We start from the raw sequence: 22,584 nt of genomic DNA, 5'->3' as shown, positions 1-22,584 counted from the left end.
AATAAGGAAAGCACACTACTTTGATACTAACTAAGTGAATCAGAGTGTGCAAAGTATCTGGGAAAGTGTTTGCCTATCATATAAGTTTTCTCTACTGTAAGCACAATGTTTTGTGTTTTAGCATAAGGATAATGACAAGATTAAGAATCAAGGGAACTGGCATAGTGGCATTGTCGAAAAATAGAACGCAAAGACAAAGTCATACAGAAACAGAGCAGAAGGAAACGGACACATTTCCTCAGTGTTTCTGTGAAATATGAGGATGTGAAGTCTGCCCAAAAGTGTGAACTAGATTCCATTGACTGGTTAACTGATTCTATATATTGTTTGGATTCAAATTCCATCAAACTTGAAGCTCGCTCATCAGCCCAATGTGTAAATGTTCGTTTTATGATTGCCGTATGGAGCCTTCTGTTGAAAACCCTTGACAAGTATCAGCAAATTCAGCTGACAACTCTGGTTACAGAGGGACTGAAGTGTACTGGCTTGTCAAGCGACCTCCAGTACCAGATGGCAGCTGTGCCAAAGAGTAGAAATCTTCACCAGCATGACCCGCTGCACCCGTGCTGATTGACTCTGAAGTAGTAGGATTTCTCTCTCAGAAACCCCACTTCAGAGTTGATGTTGTGTCAACTTGTGTGATTGATTTTCCGACTAGGAGTGGGGGAAAATAACAGATAAATAAGTGGGGGAAAATAACAGTACAAATGTTTCTCACCCAGATAAAGTGGCTTACATTCATCTTTCCAGGACAGCTGTTAACCATGTTGATGGTTGAGGCACAGGAGTAAATGGTATACACATTCACAGGTGGAACATTTGAATGCCTGTTCTCTTCTCTGACCTCTTCATACACAGCCTTGGAGAAGAGGAAATAGTGAGCTTAGCTTAATTTGACTTCAGTATAGTATTTAGTATAGTACATTTCTCCAAAAAAGGTCCAACAAAACTCTCCCTGCCAATGTTCATGTTTTCAAAACACTAAAACTTCACTTTCAAAAAAACTTTTGGTCATTTTATCATCTACTCAGGCTTATGTGAACACCCTGGACAGTTTTTAATTGACCGCCAACAGCCCCCCAACTAGTAGTGGCTCAGAGCGCCGTCCATATAACTCTATGGGCGAGACTCTTAGATTGAAAGCCGGAAACTGCGAGTCAGGAAGCACAATTTTAAAGCATCAGAGAAAGAACTAGATAAAGTTCCCCTCGAGGCACAGGTCTCCACCAGGGCAGATCAGGTTGTGGCCTGCTGGTGGCGCTATAATAGGCCAATGTGAAAAGGGTGCCATTTCTTCTTACCAATGTGAAAAGGGTGGGATATATTCCTCAGCCTAGTACAAAAAACAGTGAAAGATTTATACTCTCTCCCCATGCCTTCGGCCTAGTGGAGACAATAATAATAAACTTTAATAAACTTTATTTGTATAGCACCTTTCATACATAAATGCAACTCAAAGTGCTTCACAGGGCAGTACATAAAAATAGCAATAAAACACAGGCAAGCAGTTAGACGGATAAAACAATGGTAAAGAGCAAACAACAAAAAAAGCATAAAAACATAGATGGACGAGAAACAAAGCACACCGCAAAAGGTCAGAATAGAGAACTCAACTAAAACTAAAACTAAAACTCAATTAAAAGCAAGAGTAAAAAGGTGAGTCTTGAGTTGAGCTTTAAAAATGTCTACAGAGGGTGCGTGTCTAAGTTGAAATGGAAGTCGATTCCAGGCTGTAGGCCCATAGAAGCAGAAGGCTGCCTCACCATACTTTTTTGTAGACATTCTTTCAGGCACTTCAAGCAGGCCAGCAGTGGAGGACCTGAGGGGGCGGTTAGGAACGTATCTGGGTAGGCATTCGCGGAGGTATGAGGGTGCAAGACCGTTTAGGGATTTATAAACAAGTAAAAGAATTTTAAAATCAATCCTAAAAACCACCGGGAGCCAATGTAGTGAGTGTAAAACTGGAGTAATATGATCTCTCATCTTAGTTTTGGTTAAAACCCTAGCAGCCGCATTTTGAACAAGTTGGATTCTGTCTGTTGACTTCTTTGGCAGGCCCGAGAGGAGGGAATTACAGTAATCGAGACGCGAAAAAACAAAAGCATGGACCAATGTTTTAGCATCATCTAAAGATAAATATGCTCTTATACGTGCGATGTTTCGAAGATGAAAGAAAGCTGTCTTGGTAGCTTGATTAATGTGCGCATTAAAATTCAGATCTGAATCGATAATAACCCCTAGGTTCTTTACTGTCGACTTACTTCCTACATTTAGGTTACCGAGTTTATTTTTATCAATTCTTTTTGCTCATTAGAGCCAATTATAAGAACTTCTGTCTTATCCTCGTTCAGGCTCCATAAAAATAATAATGAGTAATTAAAAAGAACATGGGCACCTCACATATTAGAAGGGCAGTATGAGTCACCATGAAAAAGGACAGGTGTTTTCGATGAATCTAACATGGTTAAAATGGAGGTTGAAGTTACAATGGATTTGTATAGGAAGGGGGACTGATTAGACGATCAAATGACCAAAAGATTTTTTGAAAGTGAAATATCCCTTTAACAGCCACCAAAACCAATGAAAAAGTATATTTTTCATTGTTTTCACAAAAAATACAAAAATGCACTCTCACAGCTCACAAACATCCAAACCGTTATACACACACACACACACACACACACACACACACACACACACACACACACACACTTATATACACTTTCAAGGTTTTTCAAGTGGGCCTCTTGGTCCAGAAAAGGTGGGGAACCACTGATCTAGTTCAGGTTTACATACTCTAGCTTAATATCTATTTGCTACACAAACAGAGTTGAGACCTTCCCCACACTCACATTCACAGCTGAAAAGTCTGTATCCACAGCACTGTCAGAATGTTGGACTGGAAAAGAAAAACAAATCCAAGGCAACAAGGCCAAATATTAACTGCCAACAAGATAGCATTTATTGTATATCGTATATTGTGTGTGTGTGTGTGCGTGCGTGTTATTGTTACCTGGGGATTGGTAAACCTTTTCCTGAAAAAGATCAATATTAACATTCCTAATAAGATGACAATGGCAGATTGAGAAACAAGTGATTCAAAGTCAGATTTTGAGGAGGTGAATGACTGCAAGTTTCATGCCTATCCGCAAATTCGATTTTGATCATGACAGTTTCATCATATAAAATATATATATATTTGATCATCAACGAGAAGTTGATGTTTTTTATATCTTTTTTGTATCGCAGATGATGATACAATCACTTTGACCCTATATCTTATTTTTCCTTTTAACTTTTACAGTGGCATAAAGAGAAAACATTCTGACAAACACAGATATCAAAGAACACTTCAACATAAAGTTTGATAATATCATTGGAAACCTTATAATTTGGTGATATTTGTTACGGCTACCTGATGAAAAAGCAGTAGCAGTAGCACCTTCAGATGGTGTAGACTAGAGGACTGAGTCTGACACGTAAAACATTTCTATGCTGGTGGGAGTGGTTTCTACCATTCCAGGGTGATCAGGTCCACAGGGCAATAGTGTCACTGATTGATAAAATGGGTATGAAAATTCTGTGAAACGTATGGAATTTGCAGTTAGCATACAAGATGATTACAACACAACCCAATCAAACACATATAAGAGATATTTTAGACCCACTCATCATCAAAATACTAAATGCCTGAAAACTCAATCTGAGAATTCAAAATATATAAGGAAATCTTAATGGCCTGGCCTGATATATTTTTTTCATTATTACCTATTTTCTTATAGGTTTTATTATTATTATTGTTGTTGTTATTATTATTATTATTATTATTATTATTTTTTTGTTAGTGTATTTATTTAAGAATGTACAGTTTAAACTTTAAAGGATGTAATAACTATAAACAACAGCAGACGGCGCAAAACGTATTCTTAAACTCATATTTCAGTAAGGTATTTTTACTTCCGGGTCGTCCAGCCTCTTTCTTTCTTTCCCGTCGGCCATTTGTCGTAACACGGTGAGTTTAGCGAGCGCTCTCGCCATAAAAGTACCAAATAACACATTAAAATCCGCAATAGCGGACAATATTGTGATGATGTTTAAACTTAAGGTGCTCATTGATCATTTGAGACGGTTTGGTGTTGGGTTTGACGCACGGGTGTTCTCATAAAGTTAAATGTTTGTTGTTCTGCCGGACTGTTGAGCCACATGTGATACATGGTGGTACCTCGGCACGCAACGCAAACCTACGATGCGAGTAGGCTAGCAGCTTAGCACACGTTAGCATTGCGGTACAGAATAATATACAAAATCGGTGATGTGTTTTATTAACTTAGAGTCTTAGGACGGCTAATTCGAATGTAACTAACAATCGTGTCTAGCTTGTGATTATGGGTGCCTGTCTTGTCGGCACATTACTTTTCGCTAGGCTAGTGCTCATCAACTCTTAGCTGAATCTGTTTATGCATCTGTACAGTTTTTCATAACTAGTGTAAATTGTAATACCATGACAACGGAACATAATGAATAAGTTCGTGTGTCTGTTTCTCCCTCCTTCAGATCCTGTAGGCGATCAACAGCATATCTAAACATGCAGAACGACGCTGGTGAATTCGTGGACCTGTATGTCCCACGTAAATGGTGAGTGTCAACAATTTAAAATTAGTATTTTTCGTTTTCATCAAACTCTTGACAGTGTACAAATCTAACGTACTGTAATAATGACATGTATTGACTACGGCTACATCCTTGAGGTGTCAATGATATGGTGCTCATTTTCCATCACACTAGTTAACCATTTCGTCTTTGAAACCAAAAAGTTTTATATTTTGCTTAGCAGACGTGTCAAATACCTTTTTAAATTAATTTAGTTCGGTACTAGGTGTGGGCAACAAACATAACAGGTAAATTGTTATAGTCCATATAGACTCGAATAGCGCTTTTGTTGACAGCAGAATGATTCTAGCCTTGACTCCAGCCCCGAATCGCTAGCCATGCTCATTCAGAAAAATGTGTTCTGAAATGAAAACGGTGTCCAGGCTACAAATTGGTTCTGAAATGGTAAAGAACTGTATTACCTGGATACTGAACTGTACTCAAAGCTGGGAGGGCTAAATTACATTCAATGGTTGCTTTTAGCCCTGTGGTGGGAAAGCAGTGGCACCCAACCACATTAAGTGCAATCAATTTCAAGTCCTTTGTATATTTTTTTGCAGCTCTGCTAGCAACAGAATCATTGGAGCCAAGGACCATGCCTCTATCCAGCTAAATATTGCTGAGGTAAGATGATGAAGACATCTATTCCATTGGTCTATAACCATTTGTGGTGCTGGACACCACAAATCTCATCTGCCTACTTTATGATGTATATTTTACATGATCAGAAGAAAGATATTGAATAAAGAATTATCTTCCAGTGTATCTTTTATAAAGATACACTGGAAGAACATAGTTGATGCTTGCATTCAGTAGTGTCTGCTGTAACATCTCTTCTGATAATGAGATGTTCACCATCATTTATATTCCCATAGCATGAGGCTGACAGATGTCAATTTGAAAACAAATGATGCCATCTGCCAAGGTTGTTTTGGGTGTGTTTGGAAATTTCTTCTAGGGAAGTTAATGTTGACTTGCAGAACGGAAAGATAAAATGCAGAACGGTCTATAAAACATGCTATTGCCTCTTTCCCATAAATTAAGTAGATGTATTTAGGAAAAATGTCAAATGCTATAAAGGCTTTTGCCTGGATTTATAATGCATGCATGCCATGTGCTGTCCTCAGTGGCTGTTTTGTAGTGACAGGAGATAACCAGGTATGACAGTGAAGCAAGAGCAGACCAAGAGTAATGTTACTACCTTGCAAGAGCTTTGCTCTGTCGTCTAATCGTCCTACTCCTAATGCAAATACAAATGTGCATTGTATTTTTCCATCCAATATTCAAACTGTACTTTGTTACGTTTTGTGTACAGGTAGGTACATATACGAGTAAAGTTTTGTTCGTTCTGGTTCCTCAGACATAAACCTGAGGATTTACAGAAAAACGATAACTGTAAACGGTAGGCTGGGGAACTGGAAGGATGAGAATGTTACCAATCCTTGTTGAGTTAATTTCTTACTGTCCTCTGCAGGTTGACAAGGTGACCGGTCGCTTCAATGGCCAGTTCAAGACCTACGCCATCTGTGGTGCCATCCGTAGAATGGTATGTACCACACTGTAGCCTGAACACAAAATGATAACATTATCCTTTCAGGCTCAGCTTCAGCATGGTGTTGTATGGTGTTTTGGTGATGTGTCGCATGAATATTTTCTCAAACAGTAAATGTAATGCCTTGACAGGCATATATTTTTGCTTGTTCAGTTTGTGCACACGTGAGTAAAACTGAATGAGTGCTAAGTCGTCTTATAATTGGTCCTCAGTAATGTACCATTTTGTCTACCTCGGTCTGTGTCTCAGAGGAGGGCTGTGGAAATTACAGAAATCCGCCTACCAGTGAAATAATTGTTGGGGAATCCAAGCTAATAGAAACGGCAGGCTTTCTATTCCTGGAAAGTTGGCATGCTATAATGGTAGCCATTGTTCTTGCGTGTTTGAAGAGAAAATAAACCTGCCAAATGGTATCACTGGAAGGTGGGTTTTTGAAGTATCCACAACCCTCCTATGAGACAGTAGGACAAATGTGCCATTTTTATCACTGAAGACCAAATGTAACTGAGATTTCCTGTACTCACAGGGAGCTGTCAGTGGGTTGTATAAGAGGCTCAGTTTGAGGAGGTCTTATAGTTTAGAGGATCGACCGTTTCCGTGACAACACCAAATCTATGTTTCAAAGGGGGAGGTTGTCCTAAGTATATAGTGGTTTCTTGCTTGATGTATTTGCAGAGCAGAACAGACTGATTGTCTCCATGTCCCATTAGTCTAAGACGGTGACATTATCCCACTGCAAGGCCCTACAAGAATTTGTCTTTCATCACATATTAATTAAAGGTTGACTAAACTGACTGGTGTGTGTGTAGGGTGAGGCTGACGACTCCCTCCTCAGGCTGGCAAAGGAGGACAGCATTGTTTCAAAGTAAGGACCTTTACTCATTCTGTCAATTATGTTCAGAAAAGACTCCCGCCTGGAGTCATTTCTCATATACTCGTACTGCAGTTTAGATGTCGTTTTTCTATACAAAATGCATTATTTCAGTGTTGTGCAGAATCCTTTGTTGTATGAAGATGCCTGTTGTCCCTGCCAGACCAGAATGTATCACTAATCAATTGTCCTTTGTTTTCCACAGGACCTTCTAAAATGTGTTTGTAGCAACAGAAACTTTGTAAAATAAAAAAACATGGAGAAAAAGGTCTTTCTTGTGTCTTATATTCTCCTCAGAAGTAATTTGCCCATGTTTTTCAATTGTAATTAGTTTGCCTGTGGATTTTACTATTTTTAAAATTCTGTATTTCTTACAGCCCTTTTCCCCCCCATATACTTGTGACTTAATGTCTCAATGATTAGTGTGAGTCAAATATTTGGAACATAAAGTAAAAGACCTCTATAACTACACTTCTGATAAAGGTATTTCCTAAATAATGAGCATCTGCATCCAAGAATTTCTAATGCATGTTAACATTTGGACCTACATTAAATATCACTGATACAAGGAAATTCATAAGTATATGAGAATATGGTGTTTGTTTACGTTATGTGCCCATAATGGCCGTTCACACCAAGAGTCAACTATATAATAGGCCTATCGTTGACCCTTATAACTTGTGGGGACACTTGAATTTAATTCGAGTCCGTTTTGAAAACTTAGCCCAAGCCAGTCCAGACTGACCATGTGGGCTTTCCCATGTTCAGAGAGAACGTGAGTGATCCCATGTGATCAGTCACGATAGGAAACTATCTTCAAAGTTCTAGTGATTGATGTGAATGACTACTCATGTAAATGATGGATTTTTTTTCCTCTGGCAAGGCTAAGGTTTAGCTTCTAACAAAGCTAATGTCAAGTGGAAAATACATTTTTAGGTGGGTTGATCAATCATGGGAGAGCATTTATCAGCTTCAATTTGTATCGTGTTTCAGTTTTGTCTTCTCAGTTCTTTCTGTCATCACTTCAATTGCACTTGTTTGGCCATTTTGTATGAGTTCTCTCCTGATAAAATTTATATCCTGACCTGAAGATGTCTTCTGTTAACTAAGGAGATGGAAAGACGATAGATGGACTGAACAAACACTAGTGATGATTTTTGTAATAGGCTATAAAGCTATTTGTATTTTGACAAATATCACTATTTTCTAAAGTTTATAAACTTAAGAAAGCTAACATATTTTCTAAAGTTCTAAACTGTGATGGACAAAGATTATTCTGTAAGTTTAGAAAATAGGTTGGTGGTTTAGATTTAGAATCTATACAACCACTAATGTACAAACTTTAGCCACTAGATGGAAGCATTTGACAATAAATGGATACAATCAATTATTGCTACTCTATATCCAGAGTGAGCCTATGTCCTATGAGGAAACATGCATTTGTCAATGAAAGCGGTGGGAACATTGGTGGGTGGGGTTAGGCCAACACATTTATTCAGTCATTTTTCTAGACATATTTGTCAAGTGTCAGAGAAATGTTATCTCTTAATAGCAACAATACTTGCTGTTAAACATGTACTTTTCTCAACAAAGCATTTGCCTTCTTTCATTTCTTTTTTTTGGGGGGGGTACCCTAATTACTTATCATTTGTGCCATGAATCACTTTTTTAATTACGTGTCACAGTTACACATGGTAATTATCTCACTCAAGATCAAAACACTTCTGGAGTTTTTCTAAGAACCCTCTGGCATTCAAATAACCAGTGAGCAAATGAAATGGATGTCTGCGTGAATGACAGGGCCTGGGGAAGGTATGGAGGGGATATAGCTGTCATTAGCTTAAACATAGTATGGGGATGTTTCTGTGTCTCTGAGCCTAAATACAGACTGAATGTCAGCTGTCACTACTTAATTCCTGTCTTTCCCACACACACTGCTTCGTCTCTTCTCCGCTACATGCCTTGAATCTCAACTAGTCCACATCTTTCTCCTCTGTCCCCTGGCTTTCCTATATGACAGACTATAGTCTACATCATCTGGTGTCATCTCTTTCTTGCCTCCCCCATTCTCTGCTCCTGTCATTCAATTAAATTCAAAGGAGCTTTATTGGCATGAGAAAACAAACGTTTACATTGCCAAAGCAAGTACAATACAAAATGGGGAAAGTCATTCTCTACTGTACTCTCTCTGTCTCTAAATATCTTTCTCTCGCTATCTCTTTTTTCTCTGCACAAAGTTAAATGAAGCCTTAAAGGGATATTTCACTTTCATTCTTTTGGAAAAAAGATAAATAGACAGTAATTGAAAAAAACACGGCCCTCTCACATATTAGGAGGACAATATCAGTCACCAGAAAAAAAGGATGGGTGTTTTCTATGAATCTATCATGGTTAAAGTGAAGTTTTGAAGGTTGCGGGGCAGCTAACATAAATATCTAAATACTGAATCAAGCAACTGTCTGGGGTGTTCACATAAGCCTGAGTAGACGATACAATACAATGACCAAATGTTTTTTTAAGTGAAATATCCCTTTAAGAAAGTTAGAGATTTTCAAGTTTTTTCTTGATAATCCCACAATGAATTATACATTCAGCTTTACTAAGCGTTGGTGTTTGCCTTGTTCTCTCCAGCCACTCTCTCTCACTCTCCCTCCTGTCTTTCTCTCTCTCCCCGTTCTCTTCACCTACAACCAGGTGAAATGACTGACCCTGGAGTGAGTGTCCTCTTCTCCATCAGCTGAGTCTTGTCATTACATCACTTCCTGATTACAGGCCGTTAGCCACCTGCCTCTTATCTCACTGTGGGAAAACAGGCCTTGTGGGATTTGAACCTATATATCTTCACCTCTCCCACGAGTGAGGAATTGAAAGGGCTCAGATAAGTTGGGAATGAGATGAGGCTCGCTTGGAGTGTCCTTGGCAACTGACTTGCAACAGGTTTTGTTTCAATGCTTAATTTAATATGAACTGGCTAGTTTAAAAAAAATAATGCATTAGAGAAACCCAAACCGGTTCAAAATTCATTAACTATTATAATGGTACCTTTCAGTTGGGTCAAGACTAGAATAGACATAGCTCTCCTTTAATCGTAATCACGTGTGTTTCTCTTTTATTAGAGCGAGATATGGTGATAGCAGTGAGGCGTTGGTCAAACATTTGATCCTTTGATATTTATGTTAACTTTGAACGTTAAAAAGACAGTTTAAACATCTGCCTGTAGATGTCTGTGTCCTCCGGGGGATATTAGTCTGAAACATCTGGCGACCCTGTTGCGCCTGACAATGCACGCTTTCTCCCTCAACCTCACTGTTGTCTTGCTTTCAGTTCTCCTCTGTACAGGTAGAGACCATCTCTATTCATAGTTCATTATAGGCCTATATTATCTCTGTTGAAGGATCTACGTTTTCAAAAATATTCATGTCACAGCCCCCACATTGAGTTTCATTAGGCCACAGCACCCCCTCCATTTCAAATTAATGTTGGGAGGAATCCTGATACTGGTATGTTTTAAATTAAAATTAATTGTTTAAATGTGAGAATTGTACACGAGGAGCAGATTCATAGTGATCCTATTGAACCACATTGTTAGAATAGTCACTTGTAAATGTTTTTTACTAGTTTCAAGTGAATTGATTGAAATCTGGCTTGGAGCCCCCCAAGGATTGGAGGTGTGCAGACTCCTCTTCTTCAGACACATTTTCACCGTCTTTTACATAAAAATACATGAAACAGTATTTTTTTTCCTTTCTTTGATTCTTAGGCAACCTCATATAGATTCACATCTTGTACACACACACACACACACACACTCATTTTCATTATCTGTGTCTTTCTGTCTTATAGTTACACACAGGAACACACTGTCTCTCTTTCTCTCTGTCTTCCTCCCTCTATCTCTCATACATGTGCACACACATGCACACTCCCAGCAGGGTGAAGTCATGTTGGCCCCTGGCCAATGGCCCCTTCTTGACAAGCAGGTTCTAATCCCCTGTTGGCTCAGGGATGACGCGGGAGCACCAAGGTCAAGATGAGGCCCCTCAAACACACACACACACACATCCCCGGCACCCATCCCTTACCCTCCATACCTTGTGTCTCGTTAACCCTGATTTAGATTCCTTTTACTGTGAAAGCCTAACCTACCTAAGCACCTTTGGACCTTGCAAATATGTCTGGGGATTTAGTAACATTACCTGCCTTTTTACATATTGCTATTGTCTTTTTAGATTTTTCTTAGCAGTGTGTGCATCATTCCAGAAAGGTGGGAAAAGGACAGAGAGATGGGACACGTGAGACTGACATAAGGGTCTAATTCAGACTCAGACACCTCTACTGTAAGCACCTTGCAAATATGCTTGTATTCATGTCTTTGGTTTTCTTCAATACAATGTGTCCTGTTTGCTACAAGCACATTCTTCATTCATCTGTATTTCTTGTTAAAATAGCCCTCTTGTTCCTTTCTAACAGGAGGCTATACTGTATGTCTCGTGTTGTGTGGTCATCTCGTTTTGGAACAAAAACCCTTCCTGCTCACAACAGTTGAAGGAGTGATGCATGTGTGTGTCTCAGCCCTGGGCTTGGAAGCTTGGTAGGTGAATGGAGCGTGTTGTGACAGGCATCACAATGATCTAAACATGAAGGTACTGTAGTATGTAAAAGCCCCTTTACCTGCCCAGTACCCCTCACCTGGCCCCATGCATACCACGCACACGTACATATGCACACATACCTTTCATAGGTAGGTAGAGGCGAACGGAAACTGAACACACACACACAGAGCAAACAAAGAACATTTTGTTTCAGCCCTTTCAGACACAAAAGGTACAGATGGTTTGGACCTTATATGTCGTATGACCTTGTATGTCATGATGTGACTATGAATTTATATATATATATATATATATATATTTTTTTTTTAGCGGTGCCTCCGCTCCATTACACAGCTATGTGTGTGCCTATGTATGTCCCTGTACATGTCTGTACGTTCCTGGGGGTCTGGATGTTTTTCCGGGGACCCCCACGGCCCACACGGTAACTGACATTTCTCAAAGATGTTTTCCAAAAATAATCAAAGTACAGTATAGAGCACAGTACACTACAGTACAGTACAGAGCACAGTACAGTACAGTAACTATAACAATAAATGTATAGTTGCACTGCTCAGTTCACACAAGAGTGATTTCTTATTAGTAAAGTAAAAGTGCATAATCATTTCTTTCTATACACATGCTATTTTTAATCTCACAGAAAATCAGCTGCTCTTTCTTCTCTTCACTCTAGTCTAGCTCATTCTTTAGCTCATTCTTAGTCTTATCACTGCCATTATCACTTTTTATTTTCTTATCATTATAATCTAAACCGTCATTCTGTTCTTTTGCGATTGCTCTTATTCTCTATTTTAAATGATTCCTTAATCCCTCTCACGCTCTTGCTTTTCTGCCTGACCCCAAGTTTCTTCTCTCTCTCTCTCTCTCTCTCTCTCTCTCTCTCTCTCTCTCTCTCTCTCTCTCTCTCTCTCTCTCTCTGCCTCTTGTCCCTTCATGTCTCTGCATGTTTGTCCGTGCAGATTTCAAGGCTCCCTCAAATCCAGAAAAAGAAGGCCTGCGAGATGAAAGATGGATTGAGAGGGAGGGTGAAGAGAGGTGGTCACAGACAGAAGAAGACAGAAAACCGGTGAGATGGCAGGAGGGATGGGAGACAGAAGAGAGGGACTGGACAAGTGTTTGGGAGAAATAAATTAGAGTAGAGGTGGGAGGGAGACAGTGTTCATTAAACAGCAAGTGTAACGGCGGCCCATTCACTGACAGAGAGAGACAGGGTAAAAGAGAGAAAGGATGGTTAGAGGGAAGGGAAGGGGCCACCAGGACTGCATGTTTGAAGTGTTTTGTTAAAAGAGACAAAGAGTTGGGCATGTAGGTACCTGTACCACACACTCTACCCCCCACCCTCCAGTGTCACACACAAAGACTCCACTCCTTGATCACACACACACACACACACACACACACACACACACACACACAGAGGGAGAGAATGCAGAGAGGAGCTGTAATTGAAGCGCTATATGGACTACTGGGGGGGATCTTTTGCAGTGTGCGTGCGTGTTTGGGTTCTATATCTGAGATAGAGAATATAAAGGGAGGCCCCTGAGGAATGCTTAGGACAGTGTTATCATCTGGTTGTATCTACAGTTGGACATGTTGGAAATCTCAATACTATCAGGAGTTATGACTGTGTGTGTGTGTGTGTCTGTGTGTCTGTGTGTGTGTGTGTGTGTGTGTGTGTGTGTGTGTGTGTGTGTGTGTGTGTGTGTGTGTGTTTTGGTGGGGGTAGTGACACACAGTAGGGATCGTGAATTTTAGAGGCTGGGTACACGAGGACGTCGCGGGCTGTTCCCCGCCTAAGTTTGTGAACGATATAAAACTTTACTGCGTCTACATTGCGGTTATGTTAATTATGTTTGCTGTACACACAAGACCGGTAAACTGCTCCGTTTTCAAGATAAAGATGCAGTACACATCTACAGCGAAGGAGAAGGTCTAGTTGTGGGGCCAACAGTGAAAAGGGTGTGAGAAGAGGGGGGGGGGGGGGGGGGGGGGCAGAGGCACTCACACTATTCAGAGGTGTTGATGTGGGACAACATTTTATCAAGGAACAACTAAAGTGAATTGAGGAGACAGGAAGAGACAGACGGACAAGGAGATACCTGCATAGTGGTTCCTCTCATCTCCAAACATCTTTGACTATGAGGGTGGTGGAGAGGCAGAGGAATGTGTCTACAAGCTACATCTTTGACTGTGAGGGTGGTGGAGAGGCAGCGGAATGTGTCTACAAGCTAACAGCTACCATGCTATGGACCTCAAGGACCATGGTAACAGGACTGTAGGATAGAATAGAATAGTGAGCTACTGCTGCCTCAGTAATCCAACGCTGTGTGTGTGTGTGTGTGTGTGTGTGTGTGTGTGTGTGTGTGTGTGTGTGTGTGTGTGTGTGTGTGTGTGTGTGTGTGTGTGTGTGTGTGTGTGTGTGCGCGCATGCGCGTGCGTGCACATGTCCATGTGCTGACAGTGTTCTTTTACACCAATCATCATGTCGTCATCCCAGCTGTAGCTTATAGAGGGAAGTGCTGAGAGAAGCTTCCCTATGTGACATCACACTGTCATTCAACTAGGAGAGGAGAGGAGAGGAGAGGAGAGGAGAGGAGAGGAGAGGAGAGGAGAGGAGAGGAGAGGAGAGGAGAGGTGAGAGGAGAGGAGAGGAGAGGATGGAAGGGGTGAGAGGAGAGGAGAGGAGAGGAGAGGAGAGGAGAGGAGAGGAGAGGAGAGGAGAGGAGAGGAGAGGAGAGGAGAGGAGAGGAGAGGAGAGGAGAGGTGAGGTGAGGTGAGGTGAGGTGAGGTGAGGTGAGGTGAGGTGAGGTGAGGTGAGGTGAGAGGAGAGGAGAGGATGGAAGGGGTGAGAGGAGAGGATGGGGTGAGAGGAGAGGAGAAAGGGGGAAAGGAGAAGAGGGGAAACTGAGGAGAAGGGGTGGGACATGAGAGTAGATGGAGAAAGGAGAGACAAGCTAAGAAGAAGAAATTAATGCATAATAAAAGAAAGATGAAAGAGGTAATAGAGAACACATTCTTTCTTGCCATCTTTCTCTCTTTAACCAAGCAACACTCAAACCATGGAGCTGCTCCATGTGTGCATGGAGACGTGTGTGTGTGTGTGTGTGTGTGTGTGTGTGTGTGTGTGTGTGTGTGTGTGTGTGTGTGTGTGTGTGTGTGTGTGTGTGTGTGTGTGTGTGTGTGTGTGTGTGTGTGTGTGTGTGTGTGTGTGTGTGTGTGTGTGTGTGTGTGTGTGTGCGCGTGTGCGCGCGTGGGTGCGTGCGTGCGTGTGCACATATACACAGTGGGGAGTTTGAGGGGTTCCATTGGCGGAATAGTTACCATGGCAACATGTGGGCTATTCCCCGCTCCCCTGGCATCTCCTAGGCAACCAGGAAGTGGATTAGTTCTAGAGTTCAGTTAGAGAGAGAGAGAGAATTGTTAATGAGGTAAAACAACTTCTCTTGCTTTCTTTTTTGAGGGGTGCTAGCCCCTCCTATATACAGCTTTTGTCCCCACACGTCTCAATATTTGCCATTGACAATCAAATGAAAGGAGAAATTAGGTCAAATGTCCGCTAAATCTTGTCCCCACGTGTCTCATAATTGCCATTGACAATCAAATGAAAGGAGAAATTAGGTCAAATGTCAAATGCCAAATATGACTTAAATTTTACCAACCAATCACATAAATGTAGTTGTTCATGAGATGATGTATGTATAATGATAAGAGCACCCCTCACTTCACACAGGTGTGATTTATACCTCCATCTCTCATTTTCTCTTTTGCGTTTCTTTCTCCTCACTTTTCCTCTCTTTTATCTCTTGTCCTGTCTCATCTCTCTGTTTCTATGTTTACTATCATTATTGTCTCCACCAGGCCGAAGGCATGGGGAGAGAGTATGTTTTGCACTCCGTCCGTGTGTGTGTGTGTGTGTGTGTGGGTCCGTCCGTCCGTCCTTCCTTCCTTCCTTCCGTCCGTCTGTTACCAGCTAATCTCCGCCACCGTTGGCCCGATCCATGCCAAACTTTGCACACACACTCCCTGGATGCCAACGACGAACCCAAATATTCTTCAACGGCCTGTTATAGCGCCACCATGAGGCCGATTTAGGCAAAACACATTTCTGTAGATTACTCGTACACATTTTATCCATACATCACACAATTCGGTAGAAACTATCTCCATAGTCATGTGATCAACTCGGATCTGCACCATTTCCCATCTTCCATCCTGATTGGCTAAGATTGGCTTCCAAAGCTCACATGTTTGGTCCGTTTCGAACAAAATGCCACAAATAAAAAAACAGTGTGCAATTTCCGTGAAATTATACATGCACATTTCCACTAGGCCGAGGACGACATGCCACAATTTTTTTCTCCAAATCAACCTCATGGTGGCACTATAACAGGCCAATTCCTGTTTTTAGCTATAACTGCATCGATCTGTATACAAGTATGTATGCGCACTCCCTAGAGGCCATGGAAAAACATTGTCTCTGCATCCCTCCACATCTGCCGGTTATAGCGCCACCATGAGGCCGATTTCTGCAAAACACATTGCTTATGTTAGTCATAGATTTCATCCAAATCTCACGCAACTCGGTACACATGATCTCTGTAGTCATGTGATCAAGACGAGTCTGTTGGATTTCTCAGATTCTACACTGATTGGCTAACATTGCCTTCCAAAGTTTTCAGGAGTTTTGTTCAAAATGTCCTGCTCATCCAGAATTCTATCCTCAGAGATGCTATGAGTGATCTGGCTCTGCATTTCCTCAACAAAATGAAGAAAATTGTTGCAAAAAACAAAAAAACATGTTTATATTACTCCTAAACATTTTGCCAAACATCTCACACAGTCCTATCCTCCTGGTGGAGACCTGTGCCCAGAAGGGCACTTTTTCTAGTTCTTTATAATTTATTTCCATTCTAATAAATTCTCACTATGTAACTTTTTTATGAATAAATGTATGTTAATACAACCTTTTACTCCCTGCTCTTCAATTGAGACATTTAGATCGTGTCAAAGGTCACAGGATCTGACACGAATTTTGGCCTGATGGTCAAGATTCAGTTTATCCTCTGAGCAAGCAGGCCGAATCTATTAACTCAATGGTAAAAATGTCAGCACATAAAAAAAAAACGAGGTTCAAATCTGGGGTAGAAGAGGAGAAGAGTTACAGAGCTGCTTTAATTTATCTCTTCTATATTGTTCTCTCGCTCTCTCTGACATGCCAGTCTTCAATCCGATTCTCTGCTTTGAATGCATATCTGGCTCTATCTCGTCTAGTCTCTCTGTCTCTGTGCTTTTGTCTTGATCTGTTTCTCACTCTTCCCTCACTCCATCTCTGTCCTTCTCCCCATCTGTCTCTTTCTCTAAACATCAGAGTAAACATATCACCTGATGTTTAAGTTGGGAATAATTTCCAAGCCCCAGTTTAGAACTAGGCAGTTTAACTTACAACCTAACCATACAAGACAGTTCACATGAACACTTTCCCCAATAGTTTTGGCTCTGAAACGGGCAATTCAACTGCTTCCTCTGTCAGAAAAACTAAAATACTTCTAGTATTTTAGGACTATAGGCTTTCATACATAGTACAATACTATTACATACTTTACAGAAATAAACTGTAAAGTATGTAAATAGTATGAATCTGAGTCTACCTCAGCTAGCGCTGTTATAACCACAAAACAGAGCTATTATAATTTGGGTAGCACTGAGTGTTAGTGGAAATCAGCCTAATTAATAATGAACCATCTCATTAGCGTCTGTATGGAAAATAGTCTGATGATGAACTGTCCCTGATTGACACTGTAGTGGAGCTCAGAATAATGACGAATAATCATGGAGATAATTTAAGCCCCCTTTTGGTTCTGTATGGAAATTGGGCTGTCTATAAGGCCTGCATGATTAGCCTAAATTAGCTCTTTAGTGGAAACCAGGTTATTTTCTAAAAAGAACACCCGTGTGAAGTAAGTGGTGCAACTCTGTGTGGAGGTCCCCAGGGGGTTCCCGGAACTTCCAGACCCGCAGGAACGCGCCCAGGGTGCCGGCCCGGTTCCAGCGAGCCGCCCCGCGTCCGAAACGGTCGAGAAATGACAAGAGTTACCGTGTGGGGGTCCCTGGGGTCCGCGGGGGGTCCCCGGAACATCCAGACCCCCAGGAACGCGCCCAGGGTGCCGGGCGGTTCCAGAGAGCCGCCCCACTTCCGAAACGGTTGAGAAATGACAGAGTTACCGTGTGGGGGTCCCCAGGGGTCCCTCTACTGTACTGTCACTGTACTATACTGTCACACCTGAAATCATCATATATACAGTTAATATGTATGTGTGTGTTAGGCTGCACAACAGTGACACTTGGTTTTGAAAACCAACCAAATGCTATTTTCATGCTCGGACAGACACAGGCAGCCAGGGACAGACCCAGCCAGGCAGCCAGAGACACACAAAGCTCCGTAATGAAGTGGTTGCACCACTTAAAAATGCACACATCTTGCGCTACCCTTATCCCTTATCCCTAAACGTATTTGCCATTTTTTACTATTTTGAAAAACATTTTAAAATAGTTCAACTAGCCGATCTACATCGAGACATTGTGAGCTTGTAGATCGGCTATTTGAACTATTCTAGGGATAAGGGTTAAGGCATGGCGCAAGATAGTGTGTGAGTGTGTCCTGGTTGTCCTTTTTGACAATGACATGTTAATACAACTAGTTGACGTGGCACATATTTGTAAACGAGGCTAGTGAAGGAAACCACTACTAGCCCTATCTGATCCTGGAGTGGAAACCAGGCCTATGAATTAAACTTACCGTACTTGCCACATTCTATTCTGTAGTGCAGATAATAAATCGAACCGTAACCAGCCCTGTTTGTTCCTGTTGTGTAATCCAGGCTAATGAATTGAAATGTTTCTAGCGTTGTTTGGTCCTATAATACCTTGAGGGGTTTCCAGGTGGTCCCAGTACTCCAGCTAAATGATGAATAGTCAGGAACCAAATGGACCCTAACCTGCTGCCTGGGGCCGTGGTGGGGCTGTAATGGCCCTGCTGGCAGGGAGCCATGTCCCCAGGCTTCAAACTGCGTCAAACCAATGGCCTAAACCTTTCAATCTCCAACCAGTTAATGGAGTAAACACTAGCCACTTTAGCTATATGCTGTTCAATTTATAATCATGAAAAGAAATTCCTTTATAATAATGCACTAAACAAATGTACTACATGAAGGGATATTTATCTCCAGTGCTCAATGCATGCTCCCTTCGTGCATTTTCCCACTAAAGTATATAGTATTAATCATATACACAGTAAACTCTGGGTTACTTTAGTGTACAGAACCCACCAATGCCAGTCAACCCTCCCCTCACATTTCTGTGTTGCCACTAAGTAAGTACATTATCATTACACACCGTAAACTGAACTAGCTCTGCTGAAAACCTGACCCTCTCAGGACAAACCCGAGTCTTTCAAAGCTGAGTTCAAGGCCCTCTTTTTTTCAGAACAACCTGCTCGCAAAATATATGGCAGAGAAATCTTGTAATGAGCTGTGGGAAGGCTGGAGCTTTAACCCACTTTTTGTGGATTTATTGTGGTCGTTGTTGACCCTTCCTGTTCTCCTCTTAGCTCAGGTTAATCCTCTTCTTATTGGACGCAGAGACATGGGTGTTTTTCGGGGGGGCGGTGGCTCAAGGGTAGAGTGGCCGGATGGCAAGGTTTCCAGTTCGAACCCGGGCTCCCCCAGAGTTAGTGTCAAAGTGTCCTTGAGCAAGACACTGAACCCCTAATTGCTCCTGATGTGCTGTCAACTGTGAGGTCACTTCATGGTCTAAAATATGATTGACATGTAAGAAAGAGAGCCAGAGAAAAGGGTTACATGAACCAGCAGGTAATGGTTAGGGGTTTGCCTACATTTGTCTTTTGTTTGTTTCTCCACAATTTAGTCATTATGCCAAATAATTTCTCCCTACACACCTTTATGTGTTATCACTGCTGTTGTATCCTGACTCACCTGCCAGTGAGGAGCCCCCACCAGGAGGTCGTAGACTCAGAGCTTCCGTTCTACTCCTCCTGCCCAACACTCCCTGCTGACAGATGCCGCACCGCTCCGGCCCACTATTAGTGATATCAGCCTCCCCGCCCGGCTTCCCTCCCCCCGACACTGGCCAATTGTATTCGATTTAGATAGACGCTTGACAAAGCCAGATGCACCATGGTAGATTTGAACCCACAACCGATCTGTGATGGTGGGCAGTCACCGGTGCACCACCCGAACGCCAGTTACTGTACATTTGTACTCTCTCAGAGTTAAATTAACACAGAATTTGACGGTCCCAGAGATAAAACCGTTTCAAATGAGGGTCCGTCGCCTAATGCTTCTCAAATTGGGGGGTCCTTGAACATAAAAAGGTTTGGAAGTCACTACTGTGGTAGGACCACCTTGAAAAGAAATACTGCGTCTCAAGGGCCATATCCTCCTGAAAATAAATGACTTGCCAGCAGTCTCATATTTGCGTATTTGTGCAACCCTACGGCCTGTCGGCCGGTTCTGCAGTCCTGTGGAATGTTCTAGTGTGTCAGTCAATGGAGTTCCGCTGCATTAACACCCTGCCTACAGACTGACCCAAACCACACAAGGTCACTGACCCTGCAGCATACTTGTGTGTGTGCCTGCATGCATTGTAGTGATAGTCACAGACACCGTGTGTGTGTGTGTGTGTGTGTGTGTGTGTGTGTGTGTGTGTGTGTGTGTGTGTGTGTGTGTGTGTGTGTGTGTGTGTGTGTGTGTGTGTGTGTGTGTGTGTGTGTGTGTGTGTGTGTGTGTGTGTGTGTGTGTGTGTGTGTGTGTGTGTGTGTCAATGTGACAGTGAGTTGACAGGCCAGGCCAAAGTTCAACATGTGTAGGACAGACGGTGTGGTAAACACAGAGGAAGTGTGTGGTACGCGACCTCTGGACACTGTGGAGACACTGCTGAGACACCTGTCTGTCCCTTTACCTGAATGTGTCTCTGTCATTTGTGTTCATTAAACTCAGAGTATCTGTAGACTCTCAGAGTTACACATTTATAAATTGACAGTAAGGATTTTAATGACTCAAGTGTGTATCTCTGCTATCATTTATTTATTTTATCTGCTACCTGTTGCTCCGTCCATGTGTCCTTGTCATTTTGTCTATCTATGTGCATCTGCACAATAAAATCAAGAGTGAAAATAAGGGTCCCATTTTACACTTTATGGAGTTGGTACAACGTATGTTCAGGAGGAAGACCACTCTTTCCAGATAAGATCGTTGGTTTCCTCTGCCACCCATTCCATGCTAATTCCATTCCTAGGCCTGCCTCAGGTATCGAGCTCAATCAACTTCTCCACAGCTACAGACAGAGTGTCTGCCTGCCTGCCTGCCTGCCTGCCTGCCTACCTGCCTGCCTGCCTGCCTGCCTGCCTGCCTGCCTGCCTGTCTGTCTGTCTACTTGGCTTTCTACTTAGCTTTCTGTTTCTCTGTCTTCCATGAGGTGCTGCAAATAATGTTATTACATGGCATCGCCAGCTGTTCTCTGTGTGTGTGTGTGTGTGTGTGTGTGTGTGTGTGTGTGTGTGTGTGTGTGTGTGTGTGTGTGTGTGTGTGTGTGTGTGTGTGTGTGTGTGGTAGGGAGTGTTGGGGGGATCTGTGTGTAGGGTATGGTCTACTCTTTCATCTTCCAAAGTGGTTCCTGTGGCTTAATTAGATGGCAGCACTCCAGAGTGCCTGTGAAAACACAAACACGCACGCACGCACACACACACACACACACACACACACACACACACACACACACACACACACACACACACACACACACACACACACACACACACACACACACACACACACACACACACACACACACACACAGCTGCTCAGGTGTTCTTGGATATGTTTGCTGTGGGTATCTTTACCTGGGGATTTTCTTCTCAGACAAACACAGAACCAAACCAGAATGACTTCCTGTCCCTGACACATTGTAAGCTTGTAGATCTGCTATTTTCTGCAAAGGTTCTTCCCAGAATACAGATGCTTTAAGAAGTGTTTAGTTGACATGAATGGGTGGGTGGGGTGGGTTGTGGGGGTGGGGGTGATGATACTGATCTGTAACATGCACAAACATAAAAAAGTATCATTCTGGGAAAATGCCTCCAACCCCTCCAATGACATAACAATATACATGAGTGTGTCCTAGCAGAGAAAGGACATTGAGTTGGGTCTATTCAAGTACCATGGAGGTTTTAAGTGGGTATACAGACAGAATACTGTTACTCTGTTACACACACACACGCACGCGTAATTCTCCTCAGTCCCTGTGTGTGTCCGCGTGCATGTGTGTATGCATAAGTGTGCATTTGTCTTCCATCTTTCTTGTCACTTTTCACTATAAATAAGTGATAGTCCAACACAAGCTCATTATTCTCAAAGCTGGCTGCCTTTGAACCTATCACATCGTATGATCGTATCATTTTGTCATTATTGTACTGCAGGGGTTTTCAATGTTTTTAAGGCCAAGGACCCCTTAGCTGAGAGATAGATGAAGTAGGGACCCCCACTACATAATGTAAAAAATTGTGTTGTATATTATACTTTTTCATAGATTTCATAGATAGCTTCATAGACTTGTTTGACAGCACTAACATCAATGTTTTTTATATTAATGTTGGTTTCATTTGGATTCATTTTTAATCACGTCCACTTAGACCCTCAATATTTAAAATAAATTTGACCTTTGACTCTTTAGTTGTTCTGCTCTTATTCCCTTCTACACCACATGTCTTCAGCGAAAATAGCCGATCTACAAGCTCACAACACATCGCGATCAACGCGTTGTGAGCTTGTAGATCTGCTATTTGTATAGTGAATGTCTCAAAATAGGGCTGGGTTAAGTAGTTAATT

The 22,584-nt window shown here is 41.9% G+C and overlaps 2 protein-coding genes across 5 annotated transcripts in view; both read left to right on the top strand.

Annotated features, from left to right (window-relative positions):
* LOC306943295 (small ribosomal subunit protein eS21) overlaps window positions 1–7,344 on the top strand; it is a gene marked incomplete at its 3' end in the record, with an annotated part of 200,801 nt that extends 193,457 nt beyond the window's left edge. Inside the window, exons 1-6 of one of the 4 annotated variants that reach the window (XM_079529530.1) lie at window positions 3,954–4,012; window positions 4,555–4,635; window positions 5,211–5,274; window positions 6,125–6,196; window positions 7,012–7,067; window positions 7,279–7,344. In XM_079529530.1, coding sequence (XP_079385656.1) covers window positions 4,586–4,635; window positions 5,211–5,274; window positions 6,125–6,196; window positions 7,012–7,067; window positions 7,279–7,288 — 252 coding nt within the window. In that variant the 5' untranslated portion in view covers window positions 3,954–4,012; window positions 4,555–4,585. Of the gene's footprint in view, window positions 1–3,953; window positions 4,013–4,046; window positions 4,106–4,553; window positions 4,636–5,210; window positions 5,275–6,124; window positions 6,197–7,011; window positions 7,072–7,278 lie in introns of those variants that run through there. The other 3 variants (XM_079529531.1, XM_079529529.1, XM_079529532.1) reach the window with 3 other exon arrangements.
* A 4,366-nt stretch (window positions 7,345–11,710) lies between these two features.
* Window positions 11,711–22,584, top strand: part of LOC306942856 (laminin subunit alpha-5-like) — a gene marked incomplete at both ends in the record, with an annotated part of 60,228 nt that continues 49,354 nt past the window's right edge. The window contains 2 exons of the mRNA XM_079529002.1: window positions 11,711–11,716; window positions 12,643–12,749. Coding sequence (XP_079385128.1) covers window positions 11,711–11,716; window positions 12,643–12,749 — 113 coding nt within the window. The remainder of the gene's footprint in view (window positions 11,717–12,642; window positions 12,750–22,584) is intronic.

The sequence above is a fragment of the Electrona antarctica genome (assembly GCF_951216825.1).
Source record: "Electrona antarctica genome assembly, chromosome: 2".
In the NCBI taxonomy this organism is placed as follows: domain Eukaryota; kingdom Metazoa; phylum Chordata; class Actinopteri; order Myctophiformes; family Myctophidae; genus Electrona; species Electrona antarctica.
This window is presented reverse-complemented; position numbering and strand designations above follow the sequence as displayed.